This window comes from Chionomys nivalis, chromosome 22 (assembly GCF_950005125.1).
Source record: "Chionomys nivalis chromosome 22, mChiNiv1.1, whole genome shotgun sequence".
Lineage (NCBI taxonomy): Eukaryota > Metazoa > Chordata > Mammalia > Rodentia > Cricetidae > Chionomys > Chionomys nivalis.
In genome coordinates this window covers 38,021,642-38,044,441 of record NC_080107.1, presented here as the reverse complement: position 1 = coordinate 38,044,441, position 22,800 = coordinate 38,021,642, and the positions used below count along the sequence as shown (strand labels likewise).

At 38.1% G+C, this 22,800-nt stretch overlaps 2 protein-coding genes across 2 annotated transcripts in view; both read right to left on the bottom strand.

Annotated features, from left to right (window-relative positions):
• Nxph2 (neurexophilin 2) overlaps nt 1–22,800 on the bottom strand; it is a 116,857-nt gene that overhangs the window by 60,846 nt on the left and 33,211 nt on the right. The gene's annotated exons all lie outside the window — the stretch shown is intronic.
• Nucleotides 16,294–17,470, bottom strand: LOC130864932 (high mobility group protein B1-like). The gene has a single exon (XM_057755793.1). The coding sequence runs from the start codon at nt 17,378–17,380 to the stop codon at nt 16,733–16,735; it is 648 nt and encodes a 215-aa protein (XP_057611776.1). The 5' UTR covers nt 17,381–17,470; the 3' UTR covers nt 16,294–16,732.

Sequence of the window (22,800 nt, the reverse complement as noted above, 5' to 3'; positions counted from 1 at the left end):
AAGGCAAGAATTCACCCAACAATCTGAAAAACAACATGAAAACACCAGAACCCAATGATCTTACAACACAAGGACTTGAACACCCTAACACAGGAGAAGAGGAAAAAACTGACTTTTTGAAAGCAATAGGGTCCCTTAAACAACATGTAAAAAACGCCCTCATAGAAATGGATGAGAAGTATAACAAAAAGTTTGAAGAAATGAGTAAATACGTAAATGATACCCTGGGAAGCCAAGAAAAAACGATCAAACAGGTAATAGAAACAGTCCAAGAATTGAAAACTGAAATGGAAGCAAGGAAGAAAACACAAACTGAGGACCAGCTGGATATGGCAAATATAGGTCAACGAGCAGAGACTACAGAAACAAGCATAATCAATAGAATACAAGAGATAGAAGAAAGAATTTTAGATTCTGAAGACACCATAGAGAAAATAAACGGACTGATCAAAGAAAACACCAAAACCAACAAATTCTCATCACAAAACATTCAGGAAATATGGGACACAATAAAAAGACCAAACCTAAGAATAATAGGGATAGAAGAAGGAGAACAGGCACAGCTCAAAGGTCCAGAAAATATTTTTAACAAAATTATGGAAGAAAACTTCCCCAACATAAAGAAAGATTTTCCTTTGAATATTCAAGAAGCATACAGAACACCAAACAGACTGGATCAAAAAAAAACATCCCCTCGCCATATAATAATCAAAACACAAAATATACAGATTAAATAAAGAATATTAAGAGCTGCAAAGGAAAAAGGCCAAGTAACTTATAAAGGTAAACCAATCAGACTTACACCTGACTTCTCTATGGAAACCATGAAAGCCAGAAGGTCCTGGATAGAGGTACTACAGAAACTAAGAGACCATGGATGCAAACCCAAACTACTATACCCAGCCAAGCTATCGTTCACTATCAATGGAGAAAACAAGACATTCCAGGATAAGAACAAATTTAAACAATACGTTGCCACAAATCCAGCCCTACAGAAAGTAATAGAAGGAAAATCACAACCCAAGGAATCCAACATTGCCAACACTGCCTACAATCACCCAGGCATCTAGCGACCCTTCAACAGCACAACTCAAAGAAGGGAGACACACAAACTCTTCTACCAAAAGCAATAAGAATAACCGGAGTTAACAACCACTGGTCATTAATATCACTTAATATTAATGGTCTCAATTCACCAATAAAAAGGCACAGGCTAAGAGATTGGATACGAAAACAGGATCCAACAGTCTGCTGTTTGCAAGAAACTCATCTCAACCACAAAGACAGGCATCTACTCAGAGTAAAGGGTTGGGAAAAGGTTTTTCAAGCAAATGGTCCTAAGAAAAAAGCAGGTGTGGCCATACTAATTTCTAACAAAACTGACTTCAAACTAAAATCAATCAGAAGAGATCGAGAGGGACACTTTATACTCATAACAGGAACAATTCAGCAGGATGAAGTCTCAATCCTGAATATCTATGCCCCTAATATAAAAGCACCCACTTATGTAAAAGAAATATTGCTAAAACTCAAGGCAGACATCAAATCACACACACTAGTAGTAGGAGACTTCAACACACCTCTCTCACCAATGGACAGGTCAATCAGACAGAAAACTAATAGAGAATTAAGAGAATTGTTGGAGGTAATGAATCAAATGGACTTAACAGACATCTATAGAACACTCCACCCAAATAGGAAAGAACACACCTTCTTCTCTGCAGCTCATGGAACCTTCTCGAAAATTGACCACATACTTGGAAACAAAGGAAACCTCCACAGATATAAAAAAATATCAGTGTTCACCTGTGTCTTATCAGATCACCACGGATTAAAGTTAGAAGGCACCAACAATGCTACCCCCAGAAAGCTGATAAACTCATGGAAACTGAACAGTCAACTACTGAACCACACCTGGGTCAAGGAAGAAATTAAGAAAGAAATTAAAGTCTTCCTTGAATTTAATGAAAACAAAGAGACAACATACTCAAACCTATGGGACACGATGAAAGCAGTGCTAAGAGGAAAGTTCATAGCACTAAGTGCCCACTTAAAGAAAACGGAGAAAGCATACATTGGGGACTTAACAGCACACCTGAAAGCTCTAGAAAAAAAAGAAGCAGACGCGCCCAGGAGGAGTAGAAGACTGGAAATAATCAAACTGAGGGAGGAAATCAACAAAATAGAAACACAGAAAACAGTCCAAAGAATCAATGAAACAAAAAGTTGGTTCTTGGAGAAAATCAACAAGATTGACAAACCCCTATCCAAACTAATTAAATGACAGAGAGAGAACACGCAAATAAATAAGATCAGAAATGAAAAGGGGGACATAACCACAGACACAGAGGAAATTCAGAGAATCATTAGATCTTACTACAAAAGCCTGTATGCCACAAAACTGGAAAATGCAAAAGAAATGGACACTTTTTCAGATAAGTACCATATACCAAACCTAAACCAAGACCAGGTGAATGATCTAAATAGACCTGTTAGTCGCGAAGAATTAGAAACAGTTATCAAAAATCTCCCTTCCAAAAAAAGCCCAGGACCAGATGGTTTCAATGCAGAATTCTACCAGAACTTCCAAGAAGAGCTAATACCTATACTTCTTAATGTATTTCACAATATAGAAACAGAAGAGTCATTGCCAAATTCCTTTTATGAAGCTACAGTTACCCTGATACCAAAACCACACAAAGACCCAACCAAGAAAGAGAATTACAGGCCTATCTCACTCATGAACATCGACGCAAAAATTCTCAATAAAATACTGGCAAACCGAATCCAAGAACACATTAGAAAAGTTATCCATTATGATCAAGTAGGCTTCATTCCAGAGATGCAGGGCTGGTTCAACATATGCAAATCTATCAATGTAATCAACCATATAAATAAACTGAAAGAAAAAAACCATATGATCATTTCATTAGATGCTGAAAAAGCATTCGACAAAATTCAACACCCTTTTATGATAAAGGTCTTGGAGAGATTAGGGATACAAGGGTCATACCTAAATATAATAAAAGCTATTTACAGCAAGCCGACAGCTAACATTAAATTAAATGGAGAAAAACTCAAAGCCATCCCACTAAAATCAGGAACACGACAAGGATGTCCACTCTCTCCATACCTCTTCAATATAGTGCTTGAAGTTCTAGCAATAGCAATAAGACAACATAAGGGGATCAAGGGGATCCATATTGGAAAGGAAGAAGTTAAGCTTTCATTATTTGCAGATGATATGATAGTATACATAAGCGACCCCAAAAACTCTACCAAAGAACTCCTACAGCTTATAAACACCTTTGGTAATGTGGCAGGTTACAAAATCAACTCCAAAAAATCAGTTGCCTTCCTATACACTAAGGATAAGGAAGCAGAGAGGGAAATCAGAGAAGCATCACCTTTCACGATAGCCACAAATAGCATAAAATATCTTGGGGTAACTCTGACCAAGGAAGTGAAAGATCTATTTGGCAAGAATTTTAAGTCTTTGAAGAAAGAAATTGAAGAGGACACCAGAAAATGGAAGGACCTCCCTTGCTCTTGGATTGGGAGGATCAACATAGTAAAAATGGCAATTCTACCAAAAGCAATCTATAGATTCAACGCAATCCCCATCAAAATCCCATCAAAATTCTTCACAAATCTGGAGAAGACAATAATCAACTTTATATGGAAAAACAAAAAACCCAGGATAGCCAAAACAATCTTATACAATAAAGGATCGTCTGGAGGCATTACCATCCCTGACTTCAAATTCTATTACAGAGCTACAGTACTGAAAACGGCTTGGTACTGGCATAAAAACAGAGAAGTCGACCAATGGATTAGAATAGAAGACCCTGACTTTAGCCCACAAACCTATGAACACCTGATTTTCGATAAAGGAGCTAAAAGTATACAATGGAAAAAAGAGAGCATCTTCAACAAATTGTGCTGGCAAAACTGGATGTCAATCTGTAGAAGAATGAAAATAGATCCATATCTATCACCATGCACAAAACTCAAGTCCAAATGGATTAAAGACCTCAATATCAGTCCAAACACACTGAACCTGATAGAAGAGAAAGTGGGAAGTACTCTACAACACATGGGCACAGGAGAACACTTCCTACGTATAACCCCAGCAGCACAAACACTAAGGACATCATTGAATAAATGGGACCTTCTGAGACTGAGAAGCTTCTGTAAAGCAAAGGACACTGTCACTAAGACAGAAAGGCAACCCACTGACTGGGAGAAGATCTTCACCAACCCCGCAACTGACAAAGGTCTGATATCCAAAATATATAAAGAACTCAAGAAATTAGACCGTAAAAGGTTAATCAATCCAATTATAAAATGGGGCACTGAGCTGAACAGAGACTTTTCAACAGAAGAAGTTCAAATGGCCAAAAGACACTTAAGATCTTGCTCAACTTCCTTAGCAATCAGGGAAATGCAAATCAAGACAACATTAAGATACCATCTTACACCTGTCAGAATGGCTAAAATCAAAAACACCAATGATAGCCTCTGCTGGAGAGGTTGTGGAGAAAGGGCACTCTCCTCCATTGCTGGTGGGAATGCAAACTTGTGCAACCACTTTGGAAAGCAGTGTGGCGGTTTCTCAGGAAAGTCAGGTTCAACCTACCTCTCGACCCAGCAATACCACTATTGGGAATATACCCAAGAGATGCCCAAACATACAACAAAAGTATATGCTCAACTATGTTCATAGCAGCATTGTTTGTAATAGCCAGAACCTGGAAACAACCTAGATGTCCTTCAATGGAAGAATGGATGAAGAAAGTATGGAATATATACATATTAGAGTACTACTCAGCAGTAAAAAACAATGACTTCTTGAATTTTGCATACAAATGGACGGAAATAGAAAACACTATCTTGAGTGAGGTAAGCCAGACCCAAAAAGAGGAACATGGGATGTACTCACTCATATTTGGTTTCTAGCCATAAATAAAGGACATTGAGACTATAATTCGTGATTCTAGAGAAGCTAAATAAGAAGGTGAACCCAAAGAAAAACATATAAGCATCCTCCTGAATATTAACCTTCATCAGGCGATGAAAGAAGACAGAGACAGAGACCAACATTGGAGCACTGGACTGAAGTCTCACGATCCAAAGGAGGAGCAGAAGGAGAGTGAGCACGAGCAAGGAACTCAGGACCGCGAGGGGTGCACCCACACACTGAGACAATGGGGATGTTCTATCAGGAACTCACCGAGGCCAGCTGGCCGGGGTCTGAAAAAGCATGGGACAAAACCGGTCTCGCTGAACATAACGGAAAATGAGGACTACTGAGAACTGAAGAACAATGGCAATGGGTTCTTGATCCTATTGCACGTAATGGCTTTGTGGGAGCCCAGGTAGTTTGGATGCTCACCTTAATAGACCTGGATGGAGGTGGGTGGTCCTTGGACTTCCCACAGGGCAGAGAAACCTGCTTGCTCTTTGGGCTGAGGAGGAAGGAAGACTTGATTGGGGGAGGGGGAGGGAATGGGAGGTGGTGGCGGGGAAGAGGCAGAAATCTTTAATAATTAAATAAATTAATTAAAAAAAAAAGAACCACACTGGAGAGTCCCCTGAGGCTTTTTTTCTAGGCCCCTGCCCCAAGCATTCACTGTTTGCACAGATGGCTGGAAGAATGTGGCCACCTTTGTAGTTTCACTTGCAGGAGGACAAAGACCAACATTTCAAAACTCTCCCTTGTGGGAGATCTGCTCAATATAAGGAAATAATAGATGTATATATTGCCCTACAAGAGGTCCCAGAACCCTGAAACCTCTAATGAGACAGCTCTTATGTGTAGAACCTACTGCCACACTTACCCTATCCCTATATCAGATTGGATCCTAATCCTATTTCTGCCTTGATGATACAACTCAGATCGCTCTTAGAAGGTAGGAAAAAAAAACATATAAAACATATATATTCAACATCTCAAAGGAGCTGAGATGTAGGGGACTGGATTCCGCGGATAGAAGGGAGACCTAAATGCAGAGGTTCTGGGGGTGCACTCTACCCCAGGCATCTTACCATAATGAGCCTGGGTGTTCTCATGTCCTTAGGAGACATGCCCTCCTGCAGACACCCTTTTACATATGCCCAGGAAGCAACTGGACTATCTCTGCTATTAAAAACTGTAGGGAGGCCTCCTGATTACTACTGTTCTTCCTGGAGATAAGAGCAGACTGGGCTTGATGTAATTAGAAAAGACAGAGACTGCATCACATTATTTACAAAAGTCTGTGGATTCCTTAGCAAGGGTAACCTTACAAAGTAGGAGAGGCTTGGACTTGCTGTTTATAGAACAGGGAGGAATTTGCAGGGCACTTGGGGAAAAATGTTGCTTCTATGTGGACTATTCTGGGATAGAAACAAGAACCCTAGATGAGTTAAGAAAAGATATTGATTCATTTAAGTCAAGGACCCCCTAAGAGACCTGGTTTAATTTGTCCCCATGGCTTACCACACTCATCTCTTCCCTAATTGGGCCAATGGCTATTTGTTTATTGATATGTCTTTTTGACCCATGTGTTCTCCACAGGCTGAAACAAATATTCCAAAAACAGATACAACAGGTACAACTCATGGCCCTTTGAGTATGCTATGATAGGCTCAATACATCTCACCCACGGATGAACTCTCAATTTGAAGGTGTTCAGGCCAAAACTCCAGATAGTGTTGGTCCTGACCTATATACTCTCCCTGCTGGGCTATTATGGCTTGGTGACCATATAAAACAAAAGAGGGAGATACTGGGCCAAAATTATCTCAGTACCTATACCTCGAGGTCTGTAGGACCGAGAAAATCCCGGCTCAAGTTCAGGGTCTGTATCTCAAGGCCTGTAGGACAGAGAATAGCCTGGCTTGAGTTTAAGGGATAGTCTCTAAGCTACCGAGGATGAGACAGCAAAATCCAGGTAGATGGCCCTCCATCCAGAGGGAGGGCTTGGGTGTCTCTCATTGGCTAGAGATGCCCCACATCACGTGATGTCACTTAAGCTATATAATCTGATGCTCGCAGTAATAAACTGAGTTTCTGCTTTGACTTGACTTCCTATTACATCTGATTGTCCTGCACGGTGGGGCTGTAGAGTAGGCAGATAGTGCATTCTAATTTCCCTTGGGAATAAGGCTAAGAAGGCATGGCATCTTGTATATTCTAACTCTGGTTAATATTTTAAAGCTGACTTAATTAATTCTTAAATATATATTTACCACCTTGGTTCTGTTCTCATAGAGAACCCTGACAGACATGGTCCCTCACTGGAGAGAATCAGAAAGAAACTCAAGACAAGAAACCCAAGGAAGGATGCTTATTGTCTCATTCCTTTTGGCTCTGTTTTCTGCTTACCCAGCATTATTATACAATCCAGAACCACCTGCCCATGGGCGTGCCAACAATAGTACCCTGGGCTTTTCTATACTGATTAATAAAAAAAAATAGACTAGTGCCATAGTAATAAATGTAGAGTTCTCAAAAATGAAATACAAATGGCTAAGAGTCATTTTAAGGAACTTTAACACTCTAAACCATCCTGGAAATGCAAATTAAAACTACTTTGAGATTTCATTTTATCACAGTAAAAATGGCCAAGATTTTAAAAAAAATAAGCAGCAGATGCCATCAAGGATGTAGGGAAAGGGAAACATTTATTCACTGCTGGTAAGAGTACTAACTGGTGCTACCACTATGGGAATCAATGTGGAAATTCCCCAAAAAGTTGAAATTACATCCACTACATGATCCAGCTATACCACTATTGGTACCCAGTGGATTCTATATCTTACTGCAGAGGCATGCTCATGTATGTTCATTACTACTTTACTCACAAGAGCCATGAAAAAGAAACAACCTTAATATTCATACTGTTACATAGAAATTAAAAATGTAGTTCATTCAAAATATGATATACTATTCAACTACTAAGAAAATAAAATTCAAAGATAAATTGATGGAATTAGAAGCAATCATCCTAAGTGAAGTAAACCAAACCCAGATCGATAAGCATTGGCTTTTCTTCTTATATGTGAATACTAGTTTTAGATCTGGAGATATGTGTGCTTCACTTGGAATACCCATAGAAATGAGGAAACTAGTATAGGGGAGGAGGGGATCTTTGAGAGAGGGGAGATAGAATATAATGATATGAATGAGGAAAAGCAAATAGTGGAACATGAAAGATTAAGTGAGTAGGGTGTGATAGGGCAGGAGAGAGGAATAACTAACACTAAAGACTTTTTGAAAAACCCATATGGAAACCAACTACTATGGAAGCTTCCTAAATTCCAGATATATATATATATATATATATATATATATATATATATATATATATATAGTTTAAATGAGTTGTCTTATAAGAAGAGGACAAGTCCCCAACTAGACACCATATGCTAACATATAAAATCCTCAGTACCCAAAATGGGTTACCTCTCTTGAAGTTGTCATGCAGTGGTGTCCTATAGATGTTTAATCATTACAGGCTATTGCCAATGCACTGGTTACCCTTCAGAACTTGACATGTCAATTCTGTTGCTGAAGACACCATATACTTGAGTCATAAACATGGAGAAGTCAATTTGTAAACAATCTGTAAACGTCATCCCTGCTGGTTAGCATTCATAGTGATGAAATCATTACTCTTGCTATCACAGGATTGTTATTACCACTCTAACCTTGCTATACACCCTATGAATTGTAATAAAGACTGACATAGCAAAATATGCTTACTGGAAAAATAGTGGTAAGAATATTTTTGGAGTAAACAACCACTTAGCCACTTTTTTATTGAATTTAATGTCTGACCCACAAAATTGAACTCATTCATTGTACTGATAATGGAACCTGAAATTTATAGCTAGTTCATAGGCCCTAGGGAAAAACCTACTATTATTTTGTTTCGTGGACACTGTTAATAGAGGTTTCTATCCCAAAGAAACACACAGAGGCTTATATTAATTATAAATTGGTTTGCCTATTAGTTCAGGCTTCTTATTAACTCTTACATCCAACATTAACTCATTATTCTTGTCTGTGCTAGCTACGTGGCTTGGTACCTTTTATCAGTGAGGCATTCTCATCTATCTTCCTCTGTGTCTGGGTGATGACTGCAGACTGAGTCTTTCCTCTTCCCAAAATTCTGTGCTGGTTCCCCCACATATAATTCCTGCCTGGCTATTGACCAATCAGCATTTCATTAAAGCAATATAAGTGACAAGACCATTGTCCCACTGCACTTCCTCATTTTTTTCCTTTTTCAAAACAAGAACTCTTAATTTTATCTTTTTTACTTTGCTTTTTTCCTTACCATCATCTATAACAACTTGTAACCAACACTCTAAAGAAAGAAAAAACTCCATAATCCATTTTGTTTTTTTGGAATGTGGGTATAGTTTTTCAAGCTACTTACTGCTGATTGAGGGCACTGATATTGTTATAGGGACTTAAAGAAAATTTAGAATTATAGTCAAGTCCTGACTGGACTATTCTCTGAGGCTTAATCATCTCAACTAGCAGTCTTAAGACTGTTCTGGTTGTAGAACTCAGACATCTGGGCAATCCAGTCCTATTGGAGATTTCTCAGAGGGTCTTCCTTGATCAAACCTGATTTTCCTTAACCCAGAATGAATTCACAGTCTCCATTGAAACAAAAGCAAAACCTCTTCTCCAAAGTAACATTTTTTAATTTAAATTTTGAAGTCAATGCATTTTCAAAATATCTATGTTGAATTAACCTAACAGTATTTATAATCAAATGTCTTTCAGAAGCTGTTGTTCATTCCTTAGTCATCAAGTAATTCAAAGATAACACAATAACTACAGTATTCAGCTTTTCTGTGTAGTTCCCATCTTTATGTGGTTTTATTTTAAACTCTATTACTTTTACTTTTATTTTTAATTTTCATTTTTTTGAGACAATGTTTCTCTGTGTATCATTGGCTGTCCTGGAACTCACTCTATAGATCAGCCTGTCCTTGAACTCATAGAGATAACCCTATCTTCACCTCCCAAGAGCTGGGATTAAAGGCGTATGCCATCGCACCCAACTGCTCTCTTACTTTCTTTATTTTTAAGGACTTTATATTTTATCTTTTTCTCTGAAGCCTACATATATTTTTAACACACTATAAGTCATTTATAGGTTTTGTTTTTTTCATCTGAATCTATCTTAACTGTATCTCTCTCTTTTTCTGACAACCCGAGTCTTTAATTTCATAAGTTATATGGCTAAAATTAAAGCCATGGCTTTGATGGCTGGATCTACCCCATTCCTTAGCTTTCTGAGAGTCTAGCTTCATGGTGGAGGTATTGGTGGCAGCTATGTTTATTGTTACAACTCTATGGTGTCTCAAGGTCCCTGACACCACTAAGAAGCATGTGTTGTTTATTCATAAACACCATTTATTTAAGTGTTTTATGGTGGGGCCTCTTAAAAGGGCTGAAAAGTTCTTTCAGCTAAAGATGTGTCAGGAAGCATCTTTTATTTTATTTATTTATTTATTTATTTTTTTCTTGTTTCTTTTTTTTTTATTCTTTTTTAATTAAAATTTCCAACTGCTCCCCATTTCCCTCCCCCTCCTCCCACACATTGCCCCCTCCCCCCACTCCCCTCCCCCATCCCCACTCCTCTTCTCCTCCCCCCAGTCCATTCCCCCTCCCTCTCGATACTGAAGAGCAGTCCAAATTCCCTGCCCTACAGGAAGACCAAGGTCCTCCCACTTCCATCCAGCCCCAGGAAAGTGAGCATCCAAACAGGCTAAGCTCCCACAAAGCCAGTTCATGTATTAGGATCGAAACCTAGTGCCATTGTCCTTGGCTTCTCATCAGCCTTCATTGTCCGCCATGTTCAGAGAGTCCAGTTTCAACCCATGCTTATTCAGTCCCAGTCCAGCTGGCCTTGGAGAGCTCCCAATAGATCAGTTCCACTGTCACAGTGGGTGGGTGCATGCCTCGTGGTCCTGATTTCCTTGCTCATGTTCTCCCTCCTTCTGCTCCTCATTTGGACCTTAAGAGCTCAGATGGTTAGGAAGCATCTTTTAAATGAGACACACTTGCCTCTAGCAATGAGCGCCACCATGAGAAAATGTTGCTACCAAGAAGTCATGCTTATCTCTGTTCTTTTTTGCCTAGAATTACTTTCCAAGTTTTCTCAGGTTTTATGTGGATATAGTTGTCCACTTTGGTGCCATTTGTTGACAGAGGTTTCTGTCCTGCCTGGTCCTGCAGCCGTTCAGTCCCAGAGAAATACACAGAGGCTAATATTAATTATAAACTGAGGCTTCTTATCAACTCTTACATCCTACTCTAACCCATTATTCTTGTCTGTGTTAGCCATGTGACTTGGTACCTTTAATCAGTGAGGCATTCTCTTCTTGCTTCCTCTGTGTCTGGGTGATGACTGCAGACTGAGTCTTTCTTCTTCCCAGAATTCTCCTGTTCTGGTTTCCCTGCTTATACTTTCTGCCTGGTTATTGGCCATTCAGCATTTTATTAAAGCAATACAAGTGACAAATCTTTACAAGACACACTATTAAAATGACTTCTAATGACATTATAATATCTATAGAATAGTGCAATTCTCAAACATCATCAGAGAAACTTCTTGGAGTAGATGGAAATTAGTATACAGACCCACAGGTAGACAAGAGTCTCCAAAATGCTGAGCCCTAAAATTGAACATCTATATCACCAGCTTCTCTACAAGGCTCAGGGATGTTTCAGGAAGATAGCACAGAAAGATCCAGAGATAGTAGATGATATCAAGGAGACAATGTTTCTAGACACAATAGGGAAGCTATACATAAGAACTCTCGGTTAATGTTATAGTATGCACAAGACATGAGCAAGTTCAAGTTAGACCACAAACTTCAACCTCTATCTGGAGCTATTAGCATTTGTATCTCCTGGGAGAGGAAGAGTCAATTTCTTTGATGGTATGACTCAAGTAAGTCAGTTAAATCTGAAGTCTGAAGTCATACTCCAGTGAAGGCTGCATAGACAAGAAGAGTTGGGCAACAAAAATTGAAGTCTATGTGTTTAAAAACAAAACAAAACACCAAAACCACAATCATCAAGTTGGATAAAGTGGAGAGCCAGGGGTAAGCCTGAGAGGATCTGGGAGGAGTGGGTATGGTTTTTAAAAATACATTTTTTGAAATCCTCAAGAGAAGTCCTAGCTGACTTTTTGTGAACTTGGCACATGCTAGTCATTTGAGGGAATCTCAACTAAGCAAATGCCTCCATAAGATTAGCCCATGGACAACCATACAGGGCATTGTCTTAATGAATTATTGATACGTGAGTGTCTAGTCCATGTAAGCGGTGCTACCCATAGATATGTAAGTTTAGCGTGTATAAGAAAACAAACATGAAATTCAGGAGGAGCAAGTTAGCAAGCAGTGTTCCTCCTTGATCTCTGCTTTAGCACACGTAAGCAACACAAAAGGGATTCAGTAGGTTATATCTACGTGTTTATTAATTTTTATATATAGCAATAAAAATTAAAAATATGGAGGTGACAAATTTGAGAGGGTCTGGTAAGCAAGGCACAGGAGAAGTTAGATAGAGGAGTGGGATGGGGAAAATGATGAAAACACAGTAGTGTACATTTTTGAAATTAAAAAAGCTAGCATAATTTATATGCAAAATAGGTCAGTGGCATATTGACATATTTGTTGTTCAACTGGACCATTTTGTGGGCTGAATACTTGTGGTGACCCATTCTCTGTTTGAACAGAATGACAGCACATACAACAAAAATGTATGGAAACGCTTAGTACTAACAAAATGGGTTTACTACTGTGAAAGATAAAAATGGGCTAGAAAAGAAAATGTACATATGAGAGAGATAGGGAAATATAGCATGAAAAGTATATTTTTTTATCATCAGAAAATACCATATCTAAACAGGAGGTATAGAAACTTCTAGCTGTTAGCTATTGAGTTTAATTGTAGAAAGCAAAGATAGACAAACTGAGAATAAGAGGGGTACAAAGCAAAAGTTACATTAAGAATGGCATTTTTATATAAAGATGATTATGCACTGCAGTTAAGAAACTCAATGGTTACTCTGTGATTATAAAATAGAATAAAAATTTTAATGTATTATTCTTTATTACTACTCTGATCAAAAGTCTGAAAGTTCTTGAAACTTAGTTCACAAGTCTTTAATTATTAGCAGACTTACTTTAGCAATAGTACCTTAATACTCTTTTGTATTTTACAAATTATGTTGATATATATGTATATATATATATAAAACCAATATACTTAAAAATATGAAAGAATCACAAATATTTGGGGAGTAAGTATTCAGAAAATACATTTCTTAGAAATGAAAATTTAACACAGGTTCAAGAATTGGAGATCTTACAATACTTCCTCTTTCCTCTGATAAAAGTCAAAAATAACTATTAAGGATATCATTTAAAATGTCAGAGTAAAATAGTAAATTATAGTGACATTCTGTTTTGTTCTCGATAATGGATGAATTGAAGTGAGAAAATGTTCCTCTACAAACTAAAGACAAATAGGAATATGTTCCATTATATCAATCACACTAATGGTCTGAGGGAAGCTGTTGCTTATGTGAAGAGCACGTTCTGTCCTTTCACAGGCCAGGACATTCTGGTTGAAGCTCTCTGCATCTGTTCATAAACACCCAAGCAGGTTATCTGCTGGGACTCCCAGTTCTACCCTTGTGGAGCTGACAGAACAAAGGCCGTGTTCCTTTGCACCGGCGAGATTGTGAAATCTCCTTTGACAGTCTGCCAGAAGAATCACTTTGTGAATGGGGTGGCTTCCTCTGGCTTTTAGTGCCTCTCATGGAGTTCAAAATAACTTAGAATACAAAATTTAACCCGGAATGAGAACTCAAATATACCAAATTGAATAATCAAATGAGTTCAAGCACTTTAGGATATTAAAACTGCTCCTGAAATTAAAAAAAAAAAAAATCTGGAAATAGTGCTACTATCGTTAGAAACCTCATGGATCTAGCCCAGAAAGGGAAGGTAGCCATGTGTCAGCAAAGTAAGGTCTCACTTCTCATATATTCATTCACTCATTTATACATGAATTCTTTTACTTATTTCATATATATTTACTAAGTGTTTGCCGAGAATAAGATCAGTGCTCACATGTGAATAAGTTAAAGGCAAATGAGATGCAGTCCCTGTCTCCAAAACCATAGAGACAAGAAGATTATGCCACATCTGTAGGATAATATGGCTTCAAAATTAAATTAGTAGGAAAAAGGAGATGTGTACAGAAATCAGAGACTACAGGACAACAACAGATGTGAATGCAGCAGTCTATATTTGATTATATATTCTTACTCAACGAAAATTATAATCGTGATGAGTTCTGTCACCATAGACTGTTTGTAGTTTCTCACATAATGTGGCCTGGGTAGATCTTTTAGAAGAAGAATACAAGAAACTGGATTATTAAATAGGAACACTTTATGTGGCTAGGTATGTTGGTGCATATCTTTAATTCCAAAACTCTTTAGGCAGAGGCAGGCTAATTGTGAACTAGAGGCCAGCCTATTCTACATGATGAGTTCCACTATATCCACAACTATGTATAGAAACCTTGTCTCAAAAAGAGTCTTTTGTATACAAAATTGTGAATATGTTAAAAATAAAATAACTAAAAAGAAAGGGCAGTTTATGTTAAAATGTATATATAGAAGAATCTAATGAAGTTAATTAAACTTAAATTAAAATATTACTTACTAAATATTTTTTAATAAATGATGTTAGTCAGAAATGATAAAATGACATAAATAAAGGACATTGAGCCTATAATTCTTGATCCTAGAGAAGCTAAATAAGAAGGTGAACCCAAAGAAAAACATATAGTTATCCTCCTGGATATCAACCTTCATCAGGCGATGAAAGGAGACAGAGACAGAGACCCACATTGGAGCACCGGACTGAAATCTCAAGGCCCAAATGAGGAGCAGAAGGAGAGAGAGCAAGGATCTCAGGACCATGAGGGGTGCACCCACACACTGAGACAATGGGGATGCTCTATCGGGAACTCACCAAGGTCAGCTGGACTGAATCTAAAAAAAGCATGGGATAAAACCGGACTCGCTGAACATAGCAGACAATGAGGGCTGCTGAGAAGTCAAGAACAATGGCACTGGGTTTTGATCCTACTGCACTTACTGGCTTTGAGGGAGCCTAGGCTGTTTGGATGCTCACCTTACTAGACCTGGAAGGAGGTGGGAGATCCTTGGACTTCCCACAAGGCAGGGAACCCTGACTGCTCTCTGGGCTGCTGAGGGAGGGGGAGTGGATTGGGGAGGGGGAGAGAAATGGGAGGCGGTGGCAGGGAGTAGGCAGAAATCTTTAATAAATAAATAAAAATTTAAAAAAAATGATAAAATGAGGAACTGGAAAGATGACTGAGAGTTTAAGAGCACTTGTTGCTTTTCCAGAGTATCCCGACTAGGTTTTCATGTCCACATGATAATTTACAAGCATTGATAATTCTAGTCCCAGGGATTCTAACACCCTTTTCTTGTTTCTCTCTACAAGCAAGAGGCATGCAAGTGGTATACAGAAAAAACACTCATATTGTGGTGGTCTGAATGAAAAAAATCATAAGCTCATGGGGAGTAGCACTATTTTAAAAGATTAGAATGTGTAGCTTTGTTAGAGTAGTATCAGTGGAGGTGGGCTTTGAGGTTTCAGAAGCCTAAACCAGGTCCTATCTTCCTACTGCATGTTGATTTATATGTAGAACACCTGGATCTTCTACACTTGGATGTTCCTTCTCTAGCACTATGTCTGCCAGAGTACCATCATTCTTCTTGTCATGATGGTAATGGAATAAATCTCTGAACCTGTAAGCCACCCCCAAATGCAATTTTTCCTTTATAAGAATTGTCATGGTCATGGTGCCCCTTCATAACAATAGAAACCCTATCTAAGACACATACACATTAAACAAATCTAACAAATTTATATGTCTTATATGTTTAATATATGCTATATACACACAGATATATATGTATACATACATATGTATACATACATAAAAGTATGACAAGTTGAGAAATATGTTTCTTAGTAAGTGATATATGACACAACCTAAAAATTGTGGTAACTTAAGACTTTTCTAGTTCTAAGAAGTATTATCTACAGTTTGTGGTTCCAGTTTCTTGCTGGATAAAGCAAGCACTGTCTTTTTTTTTTTTTTTTCTAATAAAAAAAATTGTATTTACTTAGAAGCATTCAGAATGTCAACAAAACAGCTGCAATTTTTTTTTGCAATTACAGAGTGGTATTCAGTTAACAGAACAACAATTATCTTCGTATAAGCTGCATCAGAGACAACTGAAGATGAAAAAAAAACCAAAAACAAAACAAAACAAAACAAAAAAAACCAAAAAAACTACCGTCCCCATATATAACTAATTTGTGCTGTGCACCAACAAGAACCTGCTTTAAATTTCCATGCCAATTTACAACCCCCAGACTGTACCAGGCAAGGTTAGTGGCTATTGAAAATACCACTAGGACAGGGCTATCTAAAGACACATTCGGTAGTGTGTTAACTATACAAAAAAAGACACTGTACAGTTTAAAAACAAATCTTACACAGCCTTACATTTCAATTTTTTTCTTTAAAAGGAGTGAGTTGTGTACAGGGGGGTTAAATGCTTTATAGACAAGAAAAAAAAACTGCGCTAGAACCAACTTATTCATCATCATCATCTTCTTCCTCATCTTCGTCTTCCTCTTCTTCCTCCTCCTCTTCATCCTCTTCGTCTTCCTCATCATCTTCCTCTTCCTTCTTTTTCTTGCTCTTTTCCGCCTTGACCACCCCCTTTTTCGCTGCATCGGGTTTTCCTTTAGCTCTGTAGGCAGCAATATCCTTTTCGTACTTCTCCTTCAGCTTGGCAGCCTTCTTTTCGTAGGGCTGCTTGTCATCTGCAGCAGTGTTGTTCCACATCTCTCCCAGTTTCTTTGCAACATCACCAATGGATAAGCCAGGGTGTTCTCCTTTGATTTTGGGGCGATACTCAGAACAGAACAAGAAGAAGGCCGAAGGAGGCCTCTTGGGTGCATTGGGGTCCTTGAACTTCTTTTTGGTCTCCCCTTTGGGGGGGATGTAGGTTTTCATTTCTCTTTCATAACGAGCCTTGTCAGCCTTGGCCATGTCTTCAAATTTCCCCTTTTCTTTAGCAGACATGGTCTTCCACCTTTCTGAGCACTTCTTGGAGAACTCTGAAAAGTTGACAGAAGCATCCGGGTGCTTCTTCTTGTGTTCCTCCCGGCAAGTTTGCACAAAGAATGCATACAAGGACATTTTGCCTCTCGGCTTCTTAGGATCTCCTTTGCCCATGTTTAGTTGATTTTCGTCCGCGAGGCACAGAGTCGCCCAGTGCCCGTCCGGCTCTCGCTTGCCCCGGCGCTGTCTCTATGGAGCTCAATGTACTGCGAAGCACTGTCTTATATATACTTCTTTTCATTAACTTCAAGCACTAGCCTTGCTCACTTATTTCAATAATTTATTTGAAAGATGGTGTATAACATATATAATTGAATTTAAAACTAATGGTATTTACATTTTCCTGATGATAACCTACTACCTTACTAGGTTTCTCCAATATAGTATCTCAAGATTATGCAAATTGACTATATAACTGCAATATGATATGGTTAATGGAAGGTTTTTATTGTAGATATGAGAGAGAGAGAAAAAAATAGCTCAAGGCATCTGGAAGAGTCTTAAGCAGAGAGAGAAAGGAATAGTTGAACATGGTCAGCAGACTGGACATGGGAATGAAAGAAGTAAGAACAGACAGAGAAAAGGCAAGGAAGGAAGAAAAGTGAGAAAGTAAGAGAGCGAGAGAGCAAGAAGGAAAGAGACTGAAAGATACCATAGCTGAGATAGCAGGGCTCTAAGGAGAATGAGGAGCTGGGGGTTAAGAAGTCTGTGGCCTAAAGGAAGGTTAGGGTAGAGAATCAGGTGAGAAGAGCAGTGATGATAACATGACTTTGAAATGTGTAACAGGTATTTATAATAATGAGGGAGCCTGGGGCTAGTATCCCCATTGATATTCTCAAAGACCGCACAGCTAGCCATTTGTTCTTTATGTAAATGATAACAGAAATTACTTCTTTTCAGCTTCACAAGTTCCTAAAGAATACTGGCTTTTAACTAACCACCAGATGTCCTTATAGGATCCAGGACTGCCTTTTGGAGTCTGGAAAATTGGAGTTTCCTTTGAATCTGACAAGTGTGATATCAAATTTTGAAAATTCTTACTCTGAATTCCCAATACTATTTGGAGCTGTAAAAAAGGTGGAAGCAATCTATTCTCTAAAACATTCACATTTTATAGAAAAATAGTACAAAGAAAATGTAAGTCTACATCTTATTGTGACAGTCTCTTGTTCTCTCAGACCTCTTTTCAAAAACTGTTGTGATGACCCAATTATCACTGGAGAAAACAAAAATCTTCTTGCTAACCCAGGGTACCCAAATGCTATAATACCAAGCTGGTCTTTGGCATTGTTATTTTAATATCTATACCTTACTGAGTTGGATGTGAGGGAGCAAGGCTCTAATACCAGCACTGGGAGGTAAAAACTGGAGCATCTCTGATAGTTCAAATCCATGGTCTACATAGTGAATTCCAGGACAGTCAAGACTACACAGGGAAACCTTTGTCTCAACAAGATAAAACAGAATAACTTATAATGAAATACAATATTTTTATGCCTTATAGTTTCAATTCAGTCTATTAACCTATAATAGGAAATAAACGTTATCCCTCTTTCTACTTCTCTGCGGAGCAGGTTCTTTCTTCCGTTATCTCTGCTTCAGGTTCTTCCTTGTCTCTGGTCTTCGCTCAGGGGTCTCATCATACAGGATTTCTCCTACTAATTCTAAAATTGTCCCACATTACACATACTCTCTCAGTATCATAGGTGCTTTCCCTAAACAACATCCCTTACTGCTCACAAGTCTCCTGATAATCTATCTGCTTGTTTTTTCTCCTGTCACATTATTAGAAGATCAGGAATCTATTTGCTGAATGAGCCAGTTTATCTTGGAACACTGAAAGAACTCAGAAGTAAAAATTCACATAAGGAATCAATGATCAGTACAGATCACATTAACACTATTCTATGCATTCCTCAAGATCCACAGAAACTCAGATGAAAAAGATAGTATTTAGAGTTGATGACCTATAGTTTGGAACCTTCAACAGCTGAGAGGGTTGTCCAGATCCCCGCTTCAGCATACCGAGCAGTAGTTTCATGGAGCTGCCTCATTCGCTACTCCACTCGTGAGAAAACCCATCACTGGAGTCTCCTCCCCTAGCGATGCCTGGGACCACACTGATTGACTATTTAAGACCGGACCCAAACATCTGCCATGTGTTCTGTCTCCTACCTTTCTAAAAGTCACCCAGGGGTGCTCTGCTTTGCATCGCCCTGTTTATTAAATCTGGATTTAATAATTGGTTTGATTTGGCATTTTGAATCAGTGGTGGAGAAACCTAGCAATACCTAACAACTATTTACACCATTTTATTGATTATGCAATATATCCTCAAAGCGAATTGTAATTTCGAGTACATATAATGCAGTATATGTAGGTTATGTTAATATTACTCCAGTGAGTATATTGTGTCACCTTTCATTTTTTTTTATTTTTTTAAGATTTATTTATTTATTATATATACAGTATTCTGGTGACAGCAGACCAGAAGAGGGCACCAGAACTCATTACAGATGGTTGGGAGCCACCATGTGGTTGCTGGGAATTGAACTCAGGACCTCTGGAAGAGCAGGCAGTGCTCTTAACCACTGAGCCATCTCACCAGCCCCACCTTTCATTTTTTATGACTTCAGACTAATTGGCTTTTATGAGAACTGTCTTAGGGTTTCTATTGCTGTGATAAAAATACCATGAACAACAGCAATTTGGGTAGAAAAGGATTTATGTTAGCTTATAATGTTCAGGTCACAGTCCTTCATTAAAAAGAGACAGGTGAGAAACTCAAGGAAGAAACATGGAGGCAGGAACAGAAGTGGGGAGGCCATGGAGAAGTGCTGCTTACTGACTTGCTCTCAAGACATGTTCAGCCTTTGTAGATAGCATGGTAACATGCCTTTTAGATATGCAAAATTAGCTTAGTCGGGAATCTCACTACACCCAAGGCTGTACCTGGTAAACAGAACCCAGGGACATTACTTACTCAGGATAACCAGACACAGAGCTAGAACCCCATGATGCCCACTACACAATATAAGCAGAGATCAAGAGCTATGTTCTGCTCTGCACGTCTGGTAAGATGACACTGTGATCTGTCCCCATGGCTGGAGAGTCTCTACTACGAGACCTTTGAGTCAGAAATTTTTGTTAGAGACTGGACCTGACCTTCAGCAAAAACTTATGACCCTTGTTAGGAACATAGTGTGAACTTTGTATTAACGACCCTAAGCTCAATATAACTTTTCTTATATCTACCTTCTTGCTCATGACAGCTTTCTTTATTATAGCAGCCAGAACACCAGTCTGGGGGTGACAAGCACTGCCTATTGTGATTTGGTTCCTCCCACATAAATCAGCAGTCAAGAAATTGTATAGACTTTTTGACAGGCCAGTCTGGTGGGATATTTTCTCAGTTGAGGTCCTCTCTTCTGAAATGACTAGTTTGTATCAAGTAGGCAGTTAACTACCTAGCACAAGAACCATATATATTTTATCTTCATAATGGCTATAAAGCTATTTTAGACAATTCCTCTACATTTGCTTTCTTTAACTATAAACTATTCCTTCAAAATCTGGAACAAAAGAGTATTTTGCCTCTGAGAAATTCGTATAGCCCCTTGAAAGAAAAAAGAAATTCAGTTACATTTTCTTGTTTTCTTTCACCAGAAGATAATTTAGTGACAGCTTTCAAGATAAATTATAGCAACTATTAATAAATAAAAAATTTAAAGGTAACACATTTTTTACCTTCTCATAATTCTGTTCAGATGGTTAAAAGTTAAACACACTCTACTTCTCTTTCCAATGGATTATCAGTTCTGACTGGAAAGGTTACGAGGAATGCTGAATTTAAATTGAATAGTAAGTCCTAAATTTAACACTCATTATTAAGTATTCAATACAAACTTGGTAAGAGACCTCATAGAGATTTTGTGACAGTGACTGATGAGCAATTGCGATGCCTGAAATACTGTGAGCTTGATCTCAGTGAACTATGAGGAAGAGAAGGGTCAATGGGAGGAAGAATCAATTATAAAACTAGAACCCTGAATAATGATTTATGGTTTGATTTCATGGCATGAAAGTCTTCATATGGCAAGCAATGTGATAAGAAATAGCTAAACAAATAAAACGCAAAAAAACAAGAAAAAAAGAACACTATGCTAAGAGGTTGACTAATAATGACTTGGGAAAATAAAAGTAAGGCATTTACTAAGGCCTTTGTCATCAAACATTTTAAAACAGAAGCTTTGCAAGATTGCTTGAGGGATAAAGCACTTGCTTTGCAAGCCAGTTTGATAGTGAGAATCCAAATAAAGGTGGGAGAAGAGAAGTGCCCTCACAAAACTGTCCTCTGGCCTCCATGTGCTTACCGTGGCACATGTGCACCCATACTCACACCCACATATCATATTCATATATGCATAATATTCACAATAATAACAATTTAAAAGAGTAATTCTATTAAAAATTTTTGTTTAAATTAATGTCAACATTATCAAATTACTAACTTGTTTTGAGATAGTCTTGCTATATAGCTAGAGTGGGTCTTTCCAGAAGTCACTGAAAAGGGCATACTGACCTTGAACTCATCATAATTCTGTCTCCATATGCTGAGCGTTGGGACGATAGGCTTATAAACCCCCTGCCTCACTAAACTTTTCATTTTAAAACAGTTTAAATGAAAAGAAAGCCATAACATAAGACATGTCCTCATTTACCTATACCTCATTTTCCCTATTACTGACAGCTCATATATAAATAAGGCTCTCTTCTCACTTAATAAACCAGTTCTGACACATTAACATTAGCAAAAGTTCATTTCCCCTCTAATATCTCTCTTTTGATCCAGTCCCCTGATGTGGGATGTCCTTTTGTATATGTGTTGCTTTTATTTTTTGATGAATAAAGCTATTTTGGCTAGGGTCTTAGCAGAGTAAAGCCAGATGGAAAATCTGAACAGAGATACACAGAGAAAGTAGACGAAGTAAAAAAGATGCCATGTAATCACCAAAAAAGAAAGATGCCAAAAATAATATTGGTAAGTCACAGCCTCATGGTGATACATAGATCAACACAAAATGGTTAATTTAGGAGTAAGGAAAGAATATGACTGAGCCATTGGCCAAATAGTGTTATAATTAATAAAGTTTCTGTGTGATTATTTGGGCCTGGGAGGCTGGGAAACAAAAGCTCAGTCTCCGATTACAGTCTCCCACTCAGAAAGATAATACAATATTCTGTTGATTCTCTAACTCCTTTTTATTGTAATTTTCCTAAAACTTTGCGTTTTTTTTTCTTTTTTTGCTGGCATCCATATTATGAGGAATACAAGTCAGCTATGTAGAAGAATGCCTTTCAAACAGTATTTGAATGTGGGTTTTCTTCACAACTTGATTGCGGTTGTATGCTTTGAGAGGGAAAGACAACCGATACAGAGTGTCATTTTTCCAAAGGACCAAGATCTATTGTCATCCTAATATCAGGGATCTGACATTGTTTATCTGGTTAATATCTTAGATTTTCTCCACTAC

Coding starts and splice junctions, on each gene's coding strand:
- LOC130864932 (XM_057755793.1), bottom strand. CDS start 17,380: ATGGGCAAAGGAGATCCTAAGAAGCCGAGAGGCAAAATGTCCTTGTAT.